At 46.0% G+C, this 12077-nt stretch overlaps 1 protein-coding gene across 1 annotated transcript; it reads right to left on the minus strand.

Annotated features, from left to right (window-relative positions):
• Positions 1-10252: 10252 nt before the first annotated feature.
• LOC147095760 (putative G protein-coupled receptor 139) lies at positions 10253-11348 on the minus strand. Its single transcript, XM_085973997.1, has one exon. It carries the CDS (start codon positions 11141-11143, stop codon positions 10253-10255), a length of 891 nt encoding a protein of 296 aa, XP_085830123.1. The 5' UTR covers positions 11144-11348.
• Positions 11349-12077: the final 729 nt, after the last annotated feature.

The raw sequence follows: 12077 nt of genomic DNA on the forward strand, positions 1-12077 counted from the left end.
AAGTCAAATGGCATGTTGGCCTTCATAGCGAGAGGGTTTGAGTACAGGAACAAGGCTGTCTTGTTGCAGTTATACAGGGCCTTGGTGAGACCACATCTTGAGTATTATGTGAAGTTTTGGTCGGCTTATCTGAAGAAGGATGTTCTTGCCATGGAAGGAGTTCAGCGAACATTCACCAGGCTGATACCTGGGGTGGCAGGAATGATGTACGAGGAGAGATTGGGTCGATTGGGCTTTTACTCGCTGGAGTTTAGAAGAATGAGAGGTGATCTCATTGAAACTTATAAAATTCTGACAGGACTGGATAGACTAGATGCAGGAAGGATGTTCCCAATGGTCAGGGAGTCCAGAACCAGGGGTCACAGTCTAATGATAAGGGGTAGGCCATTTAGGACAGAAATGAGGAGGAATTTCTTCACCAAGAGAGTGGTAAACCTATGGAATTCTCTACCACAGAAGGCAGTGGAGGCCAATATATTAAATATATTCAAGATGGAGTTGGATATATTTCTTAAGGCTAAAGGGATCAAGGGGTATGGGGAGAAAGCAGGGACCGGGTACTGAATTTGGATGATCAGCCATGATCGCATTTAATGGTGGAGCAGGCTCGAGGGGCCGAATGGCCGACTCCTGCTCCTATCTTCTATGTACCTCTGTTTCTATGTTTCTACAGGTGTAACCTAGCTTTGCCACTTTGTGTTCCAGCCCTCTTGGGATAAAGATCGACATTCCATTGGGCTTTTAAATTAGTTTTTAAGAACTTAAGAAAAAGGAGCAGGAATAGACCATTTAGCCCTTCGAGCCTCCTCTCGTATTCAATAAGATCATGGCTGATCTTCTTCCTCATCTCCACTTGTAAGGGGGGCATCTTTTAACTGGTTTATGGTAATTTACCTGGCCAGCAGCCTTTCGCTGCTGCACTCTAAACCAATTTACAAACAGAGGTTTCGAATCGCTACCCCTCCTTCAGTTCTGAGTGGAGGAACTTATAATTAATGATATTAAAACGGACAAGTGGTTTTGATGAGAGAAACAAGTTTTATTACCTAAATAAACTACAATCAAAAGAATAATCTATACCACACGAACACAGTAATTACAGTAAAACTATATAACAGGGGGTTGCAGATGGCGAAAACGAGGGATACAATGGCTACAATGTTATTTAAACATTCTTAGCAATTCCCTTAAATCACCACCCCAAACTCCTGCTAGGTTGCCTTGCCGAGGAGTCAGAACACCCTGCTCACCTGTGGTCCAGCGAAGTAAAGAGCGGGATAGCTTCTCAGCAGCTCTCTTTATACCTGGTGACGTCCTGCCGTTCTGCCCTGCAAGGGCTGTGTGCATAATTCCCCGCCCAAAGGGTCCAATACACAAGAGAAAGCTGTGATTGGCTAACTCGGAGTGGTTAGACTGGGTTAATGTGTCTTCCAGAGCTCCCTGGGCTGAAACAAAAGGGAAATACAACTGCTCTATTGTCCAGTGCTGGGTGATTTAAAAAACCATTCAATTTTTAAACGGATCCCATTCAAGATACAAAAGTCTCTTCTGCAGTTTAGATGTATCCACTCGATATACAAACAAATGCTAATAGCATTCAATTGCTTTGTAAACAAAGCATTGTCCTTTGTCTTCGGCCATGTGGTAACAGCCATTTTTATCCATGGAAATTTAAAAGCACAACGCCCAGGGATTCTTTAATCAAAATAAAAAATAATCTTCAGAACTGTAAATTATTACGAATTATTACATTCCGCCCTTGGATACTTCCAGCTTGCTTGTAGTATCCTCTTGAAGAAATGAGCAATGATTTCAGACCCCTCACAATCAACCAAACCCTGTATTTACCTAATAGCTATCTGCCACTGACCCCCATCCCGTCTATTCCCCTTAATTCAAGAAAAAAAAAACCATGGTATGGTAGGCATCTTACAGATACTTCCGTTTTCAATAAGCGGTATCATACCCCTACACGCTTGTAAAATTATACAGTGTAAACCAAATTTACAATCACTTTTTTACATCATAAGTTATTACAAAATGTTGCAATCTTAGTTACACAATGTACTCAAAATGATCCCAAGCACGGAGAGGGTCCTATGTCTCTGCTCAACTTGGAGTTGTCACAAACTGGTCCCAAGCATGGAGAGGATTCTACGCCTATGCTCAACTTGGGGCTGGAACACAAAATACAAAAAATTATTAAATAACATGCTTAAATGAACCCCGACCATCACGTGCCGAAGATGGGTCGCGAAATTCGAGTGGGTATTGCTCCTCCCACTCGGGCAGTAAAAGTACCTTCCACCCCCCTTTAATCGTCTTAAACTTTAAAACAGGCAGAATGGATTTACAGACCAGCCTGCTCCGCCAGCCCCGAGCCGTTCCCTTTTCCCTTTGTGGAGGTGGGGTACCCCTCATGTTTAAAATATATCTTAGCACAGACCGAGACCAGGGAGCATGGGATCTCGACTCCCAGTCTTTCCCCCTCCCGTTTTCCATCGACTGGCTGCAGAAAGATGATGGGTGCCTGTGTGGCGGCTCTCCCTGGCCCCACACAAGCTTGGATCCCAGGTCCGGCCACCCACACATCCTCCCCAGCCACACTTGCACTAACTTTGCCCGTGGGCCCCCGAGTGAGTTCCTCCCTTCCCCGAACGCACCCACGTGACTCTTGGGTCTCCCCCTCCTCTATACGATCTTTCCCGGGCCATCACCATCCACCCCCGAGGAAGGCGTCCCTAACACAAGGCGCCCGCGCTTCCCCATCGTGACTCCTCAACAGCGAGGTCTCCCGCAAGTGAACTTCGGTCAGGATAGTGCTGGGTTGGGGGCCGTGCCCCACCCAGCTGGGGCCATCTCTGCCCCGTAGGAGGAGTAGGCAAATTCCTCCGGACACTGTCCGGTTTTTCCCAAAGATCGCTGCAAGGTCTCCTGGATTCGTCCGGTGGCGAGGTGATGCCCAACATTCTGTCTCCATATCTTCATTTGGTGCCCAGCTCGGGCTGGTCGAACAGGGCTGCTTCATTTTCCAATCTCCTGCAAAAACTTAAAAGGACACGCAGCCAGGTCTCACTGACCTGCTGCCTTTGGTGGAAGCATGGTCGGTTCCCTCGACCTCGGACCAAAATGCAAACATTTGGCACGCATGTAAACTTAAACTCTTTAAACTTAAACTTAAACCTAGTTATAATAACAAAACTTAAAATACACCTTAAAAGCACGCTATGCACATAGCAATAATACAAATGCCGCCCGTCTCCGGACAGCCAGGCTAATCTCTGGCACCGTTGCAGATTGCTGCTGGCTGCAGTAAAGCTGGACTGCCTCCTGTCTCTGGTCCCTCGCAGCTTATGGCTGTTGAGTGGGGGCTTCTGTTCTCTGGCTTCTCCCTGGCACGGGAGTCTGCCCTACTCCACTGTAAAGTGGGTGACTATGCTTTCTTAGGCTGGGGCACCCGCTGAGACCTTCTGAGGAGTGTCTCTATGGGGGAAACTTTGGCTGGTGGACCCTGAGCTTGTGTCACAGCCCCAGCTGGCTGGGAACCTTCTCCCCCATGTCCAAATAGCCCGCACTGTATAATGTACCTGGCAGCCTGCCGGTGCAAATCTCTCTCTGGGTTTGTCTGCTCTTCCCTGCCCACTCCTGTGCTGGGGGCAGGTATACTCTCACCACCCGCTGCTGGTGGCTGGAAATTTTCCTCCCCATGTTTAAAACCTGGTGTTCGCTCCCTCCATTTGTGTCCTGCAAGAGGGATTGCTATTCCTGCCCCCCCCCCCCCAGGGTCCTACATCATGAGGGGGACCACTCTAGAAGCTGGCTGTGAAGCTGGTCCCTTTAAACAGGCCACAGTGCCTGATTTTACAGGCGGTGAACTTGAACTTGCATGGACAGCAAACTCATGTTCCCTCACCCAGGTGGCTTTAACTGGGGAATTTTGGACCTGCCTTTTCCCTGGGGCCAAAAGTATCCCCTGTGTGCCTCCCTTGTCCCGGATTTCTGCTACTGGACCTGCTCTACAACGGTCCCAGAACTCTCTTTCCCTGTTCCCTGGCTTAAACAGCTTACTCTGAACATGAATGGCTCCTCCCCCCACACAAGGCACAGTGCTTGCCTGTGAACTCGAACTTACTGTGGGCTGAGGATTCCTATTCTCAGGCTCACTCCTCACGGGCGGACCGTACCTCCGTTGTTGGAGGGGGTACACTGATCTTGGTCCCCGCCTGCCTAGCGGGGCCTGCTGGTGTTCTCCTACCACCCCATAGTCCACCCCTCCTCGCTGCCAGAGCTCCTCAAGACTCGGAGCTGTGGGCTGTGGTCTTGGCGTCTCTAATTCCCAATCCAGCTCCGCTCTGGGTGCTGCCTGTGGGATGGCTCAACTTCGGCTACCAGTAAAGTCCAGCTGACCTGCCTTCGGGCTGATCAGACAAATCATCCCCTTGTAATGCATTTAAAGCTGTGTTAAGGCTTTCCATCTCTGCCCTACAGGGGCCATGATCTGCTTCCTCAAACCTTAGGGCACAGGCCAGCTTATAAGCTGCCTTTTCCTCCCTAACCTTCTCCTCCTGCTCTGTTACATCTGAGGTGAGGTGGGCATTCTCTTCCCACAGTCTCATCTCGCTCCTCTTTGCTTCTATGATTTGATACCTTAGGAAATCTGTCTTGTCTCTCGCATGGCTCTCTCTCTCACTAGCTTCTTGGGTGAGGTGTGCATTCTCCTCTTGTAGCCTCATCTCATTGTCCCTAACCTCTGCTACTTCCTGCACAATGCGCTCTATAAATGCCTGGCATTTCGTGACCCCTAGTGTGAGGCGTGCATTTTCCCGCACCCTCATTCCACTAGCTCTGGCCTCATACACCTCTCTGAGGCGTTCAACCTCCACCTGGCATTTTTCAAGCTGGGACTCTCGATTCTTGGCCTCTTCAACCTCCTCCTGCACCGTCTTCTCATCCTCCTTAACCCAGCCACCTATACCCTGATAGGTCAGCCTATACACTGCCGCTAAAATTCGCAGGGCTACCCACATACTGAAAACGTGAGACACAAAAGCTGGTACTTTCTCCAGATCCAGACCACTTATTAAATCAAAAACTGCCTCCACTCCTGGCTGGTACGCCATTTGTAAGGGGGGCATCTTTTAACTGGTTTATGCTAATTTACCTGGCCAGCAGCCTTTTGCTGCTTCATTCTAAACCAATTTACAAGCAGCGGTTTTGAATCGCTACCCCTCCTTCAGTTCTCAGTGGAGGAACTTATAATTAATGATATTAAAACGGACAAGTGGTTTGGATGAGAGAAACAAGTTTTATTACCTAAATAAACTACAATCAAAAGAATAATCTATACCACACGAACACAGTAATTACAGTAAAACTATATAACGGGGGTTGCAGACGGCGAAAACGAGGGATTCAATGGCTACAATGTTATTTAAACAATCTTAGCAATTCCCTTAAATCACCACCCCAAACTCCTGCTAGGTTGCCTTGCCGAGGAGTCAGAACACCCTGCTCACCTGTGATCCAGCGAAGTAAAGAGCGAGATTGCTTCTCAGCAGCTATCTTTATACCTGGTGAGGTCCTGCCGTTCTGCCCTGCAAGGGCTGTGTGCAAAATTCCCCGCCCAAACGGTCCAATACACAAGAGAAAGCTGTGATTGGCTAACACAGAGTGGTTAGACTGGGTTACTGTGTCTTCCGGAGCTCCCTGCGCTGAAACAAAAGGGAAATACAACTGCTCTATTGTCCAGTGCAGGGTGATTTAAAAACCCATTCAATTCTAAAACGGATCCCATTCAAGATACATTAGTCTCTTCTGCAGTTTAGATGTATCCACTCGATATACAAACAAATGCTAATAGCATTCAATTGCTTTGTAAACAAAGCATTGTCCTTTGTCTGCGGCCATGTGATGACAGCCATTTTTATCCCTGGAAATTTAAAAGCACAACGCCCAGGGATACTTTAATCAAAAAAAAAATTAATCTTCAGAACTGTAAATTATTGCGAATTGTTACACACTTTCCTGCACTATCCCCATATCCCTTGATTCCCTTAATATCCAAAAATCTTTTTGTACCTGTCCAATAGCATTTACTGATTTCTGTACTGGGGACCCTAAACCTCTCCACTGCTCCACAGTTCCTAGCTTCTTGCCATTTATAAAACACTTTGATCTATCTTTATTTAGATCCAAAATGGAAGACCTCACAATTTCCTACCTTGAACTCCATCTGCCACAGTTTGACCCACTTAATTAAACTATCAATGCCCGTTTCGAATTTTCTGCACTGATTTCTGTTACTTACTGTGCCACCTAAGTTGGTTTCATCAGCCAACTTATATATACAGCTCTCTAATTCTTTTATCCAAGTTAGTTATAAATATAGTGGAAAGGTGTGCCCCAATAACACTCCCTGGGCTCACAACTCGTCATACTCTGCTAATGTCGTTCTGATCTTTTCATTTCCCGGTTTCAATCTCCTCCTCACCTTCTAAACATGTTACTGATAGAGTGCTTTGTAATAGCTTAAACTTTACAACGTTTTGCAACTGTTCATCTTTCTTCGAAAACACAGGGGGATCATATTCCCATGGGTGCTTGACAAAATGCAGACAGTTCCTCTTTTCCCAAAAAGTGAAGATATCCAATAGACAACGGGTTGATACCCTTTGGTCCTTATGAGTGTATACATTATCTACACGATGGAAATATTCCCTTCGGTCTTGATGAGTGATGATATTATACACACAAGGGGAAGATGTCCTTTGGTCCCTATGAATGAAGATATCATATGCACAGCCGATGAAACTTTCGAAGAGGGGTCATTTGAATTTGACCAGGAGAGTGGACCCCGCCCAATATTTCCACGCCTCCCCACCAATCCTTGAGCTTTGAATCTAATTGCTGAACTCCAACCACCAAAAATCAAACAATGACATCCTAATTTGAACGACTCTTTTACAACCAAAGCTCAGCTTCACGGATTGGTCAGCTAGTGTAGTGGCCATGTTGCTGGACTAGTAATATCAGAGCCTCTGCGTTCAAATCGCACCATGGCCATTTCTTACTTTTGTTTATGGAACGAGTCTGGAAATAAAAAGCAGTAAAGGTGACCACGAAGCTCGTCCACTGTAAAAACCAAATTGATTCGCTGGTGTCCTGTAGGGAAGGAAACCTGCCCTCTATATTAGTCTATTAGTGACTTCCGTCCCACAGCAATGCGGTTGGCTCTTTACCTGCCTTCAGAAGTGACCTAGACCTGGATAGAGGAATGGCTATCTAACAGAAGGCAGAGAGTTGGGATAAATGGTTCATTCTCAGACTGGCAATCAGTAACTAGTGGTGTTCCGCAGGGGTCAGTGCTGGGTCCCCAACTCTTTACAATCTATATTAACGATTTGGAGGAGGGGACCAAGTGTAACATATCAAAGTTTGCAGATGATACTAAGATGGGAGGGAAGGTAGTGAGTGAGGAGGGCATAAAAACCTGCAAGGGGACATCGACAGGCTAAGTAAGTGGGCAGAGATTTGGCAGATGGAATACAATACTGGAAAGTGTGAGGTTATGCACTTTGGCAGGAAAAATCGTAGAGCAAGTTATTATCTTAATGGCAAGAAACTTGAAAGTACTGAAGTACAAAGGGATCTGGGGTCCTGGTGCACGAAACTCAAAAGGTTAGTATGCAGGTGCAGCAAGTGATTAAAAAGGCCAATGGAATGCTGGCTTTCATTGCTAGGTGGATGGAATATAAAAATAGGGAGGTATTGCTTCAGTTGTACAAGGTATTGGTGAGACCGCACCTGGAATACTGCATACAGTTTTGGTGTCCATACTTAAGAAAAGACATACTTGCTCTCGAGTCAGTACAAAGAAGGTTCACTTGGTTAATCCCGGGGATGAGGGGATGGACATATGAGGAGAGGTTGAGTAGATTGGGAGTCTACTCATTGGAGTTCAGAAGAATGAGAGGCGATCTTATTGAAACACATAAGATTGTGAAGGGGTTGGATCGGGTGGATGCGGGGAGGATGTTCCTGATGATGGGTGAAACTAGAACTAGGGGACATAGTCTTAGAATAAGTGGCTGCTCTTTCAAAACTGAGATGAGGAGGTTCTACTTCACTCAGAGGGTGGAAGGTCTATGGAATATGCTGCCCCAAAAAGCTGTAGAAGCTACATCATTACATAAATTTAAAACAGAAATAGACAGTTTCCTAGAAGTAAAGGGAATTAAGGGTTACGGGGAGCGGACAGGAATTTGGACATGTGTCTAGGTTCGGATCGGACATGGCCCTGTGGGTAGCGGAGCGGGCCCATGGGCCGTGTCGCCTGACCCTGCTCCTATTTTGTGTTTCTAATTCTGTTAGATTCAGGAAATGGTTCTGTGATAGTAGATTGGCGGTTAGGGTCAGATCAGCCGATTGGCCTACTCCTGCTCCTATTTCTTATGTTCTTATGTTCTTATGTAAGCCACTCAGTTGTATTAAACTGCTACCGGTGGTTCAAGTTGAAGGTCAATCACAACCTGATCAGAGCAACTGGGGATGGGCAATAAAGGCCGGACTTGCTGTAAGGTCAACTGCTTGTCAAACTCCTTCCTTCTCTGGTTTACAACAACACGCTTCGAGTAAGCACGAGACACTTGATGCTGGCGCATACAGAACAGACTTTATTCATACACAGCATAGGTGATCAGTCTATACTGTATACAGAGAGTAGCTTTTCAGTTTCTCTATAGAGATCTCCCAGTAGCTGTTGAACACCCTGCTCCTTTATACACCTTACTCTGCCTGCATCAAAGGTACATGTAACATATAAGACCTCCTGATGTATCTGTTCCCGAACCCGTGGAAGATAGTTTATTTATATAAGCAGCCTTAATTGTTTACTTCAAAGATATTTCGCTCAAACAAGACTTCCTGACCCAGATACTCTGGATTCGATTGAGGAGTCGTTTTCTTAACAGCTTCGCTTCCTAAACATCCTTTCTACACTGTAGTTAATAAATACATTGCCTATTGTTATTTCACAAGCCACTAAAGTTATACTTTAATCACTCACGGTCGATGTTGTCCAAGTCACTTATTACTTTGCTAAGGCATTCTGCTCTTTTTTTAATTCATTCACAGGACCTGGACATCTCTGGCAAGGCCAGCATTAATTGCCCATCCCTACATGGCCTTGAGTAGGTGCTGGTGAGCTGCCTTCTTGAACCGCTGCAGTCTGTGTGGTGAAGGGTAGTTAAATGTCAACCACATTGCTGTCAGTCTCGAAGTCACATACAGGTCCGGATGGCAGTTTATTTTTCCTAAAGGATATCAGGGAACCAGCTGGGTTTTTTTATAACAATCCGGTAGTCTCATGGCCACCATTGCTGATACTTTTAATTCCAGATTTAATTAATTGACTAAATTTAAATCCCCCAGCTTCTGTGGTGGGATTGGAACACACCTAATCCAGGTCATAACTCCAGGCATTTGATTCACTAGTCTGGTAACATAACCACCATGCTACCGTAATCCTGTTTATGGTGGAAAGTCTTTTGCTCTAAGATACAAGGCAGTTCGATTGTTAACCCTTAACTCAACAAGATAGCCTACACTTTTCAGCGAAGCCCACATTCTAAGAATAAATTCAATTAAAAGATAGTCCAGATTCCCATTATTTTACAACATGGTTCAATTCCTACATGGTCGCGCGCACCCATTGATGTGACTTCCTGTGTCTGTCAATTTCCAGTCAGGACAACGGTCTGGAGCGTTGTGAGAATAAAAAACACTTTTTGTTCCTTACACTTTTGAGAAATACATATCCTATCATCGTGTTTCCGATATCTTCACACACACAGAGACCATACTGGTTTCCTTACAGACTGGATGCAGAAGCAATATTAACAATGAGTCACTGATGTCCTCACACACGAACCTGACGGCAAGTTCCCATTGTATCTCTGAAAGATTCGGCCATCGGGTCCGTAAGGGATATTCTACATTATGTCAAGGGCCAATGGGGATCCTTGTCTGTTGTGTATTCCTCTCAAGATGAAGAATGGAGAAAGGTTGTGAAGTCGCCGTGGCGTGTTTCACAACAGCAGCAGAACTACCGTCTCCTTGCAAATAAGGGAAGTGGGACAACTGGTGATGTGGTGGGATGAAAAAGAACGTGCGGAACCTGCCTCAGCCAAACTGATCAAGCAACAACAAGCTGGATACCGGGAAAGAGGGTTTATTTTATGTGCAGTTACTTTCATTACTTGCATAATTTAAGAATGAGAATAAACGGGTATTTCACCATATTTTTCACCTCCTCCCGGAATCTCCTCTGGGTCAACGCATAAATGCAGGTGTTTGTGCAGGAGCTCAAATAATTCAACAGAAGGGTGATTCTGATCGCCAAATAAAGCGAGTTTGAACCAGTGAATGTAATTGTCTCCGTGACACTGACAAAAAAGTGTATTATAGTAACTGGCGCCATCAACACAATAAAGCTCCCCGAGATAGTGAAGAGCAGAATGATGGATGTTCTTCGGTCCTTCATCTCGGGATCACTGCTGCTCTCCCCAGTGTTGCGGCTCTTCAGGGCTCTGCGAGCTCTACTGGCCACTAAGATGTGCCTGGCAGTGAGAGAGTTCAACAGTAACATCGCAGGGTATGGAAGTAATGGGGAAGCTAAGGTGCTAATCCACTTGTAAGCTATCCATCTCGGTGAAGAGACATATCCCGTTACTGTACGACAGCCCCACTCTATATCCCCAACAATATAGTAGGGCTCATAACGGAAATAAACAGGAATGTTTATCAAAAAGCTGAGCACACACACCGCAGTTACAACCACAGTGGCAATTCTTTCAGTGCAAAATTTTACTTTTACTTTCTGACAACAAATGGCTATGAAGCGGTCAAAGGTGAACGACAGTGTGGACCAGACAGAGAGTTGGCTACTAACTACTTGTATAAAGGCAGTACAACGACACGTTATGGTGTAGCTCAAGAATGAATGCAGGAAATGATACCGAAAGATGCTTTCCACGCTTACATTGAAGAGACAGACCATGAGATCTGCTATTGCCATAGCCGCCATGTAACGAGTGATTCCTTTGGAGAGGCCGCACTTTCCCCGGGACAGGATCACAATTGACATCAGGTTCGCTGTAAGCAATGGAAAATCAAAACAGAGGAATTAAAGAAAATCACACCCGCTCGGGCTTGCGTATTTTTCGAATTTATCCACTTATGGGATCTGGGCGTCACTGGCAAGGCCGGCATTTATTGCCCATTCCTTATTGCCCTTGCGAAGATGGTGGTGAGCCGCCTTCTTGATCTGCTGCAGTCCATGTGGTGAATGTACTCCCACAGTGTTGTTAGGGAGGACGTTCTAGGATTTTGACCCAGCGACAATGAAGGATCGGCGATATACTTCTCAGCCAGGATGGTAGAAACCTAGAAACACAGGAAGAAACAGAGAAAAATAGGAGCAGGAGTCGGCCATTCGGCCCTCGAGCCTGCTCCACCATTCAATATATCATTGCTGATCCTCTATCGCAGTACCATATTCCCGCTCTTTCCCAACCTCCTTGATTCTTTAAATGGCGTGTGACTTGGAGGGGAATTTGGAGGTGGTGGTGTTCCCATCTGCCTGCTGCCCTTGTCTTTCTAGGTGGAAGAGGTCGCGGGTTTGGGAGGAGCTGTCGAAGAAGCGTTGGCGAGTTGCTGCAGTGCATCTTGCAGATGGTACACACTGCAGCCATGGTGCGCTGCTGGAGGATGGAGTGAATGATTAAGGTGGTGGATGGAGTGCCAATCAAACGGGCTGCTTTGTCCTGGATTGCGTCGAATCGTGAGACCGAAGGCATGTTACTGAAACCGATCCCTCCCTGGGTCTCCCTGGGTGCGTTTCTGAGTCAACAAGAACCAAAAATAGAAACAGAAAATGCTGGAAATACTCAGAAGATCAGGCAGCATCTGTGGAGAGAGAAACAGAGTTAAGGTTTCAGGTCGATGACCCTTCGTCAGAACCAAGTTCACTTGCTGCTCTCTGCTCATTTAACTGGCCTCAGTCGAGAGAAAAAACCATG

This window comes from Somniosus microcephalus, unplaced genomic scaffold (assembly GCF_052327205.1).
Source record: "Somniosus microcephalus isolate GS21.2 unplaced genomic scaffold, FLI_Smic_1.0 unresolved_chr1, whole genome shotgun sequence".
Lineage (NCBI taxonomy): Eukaryota > Metazoa > Chordata > Chondrichthyes > Squaliformes > Somniosidae > Somniosus > Somniosus microcephalus.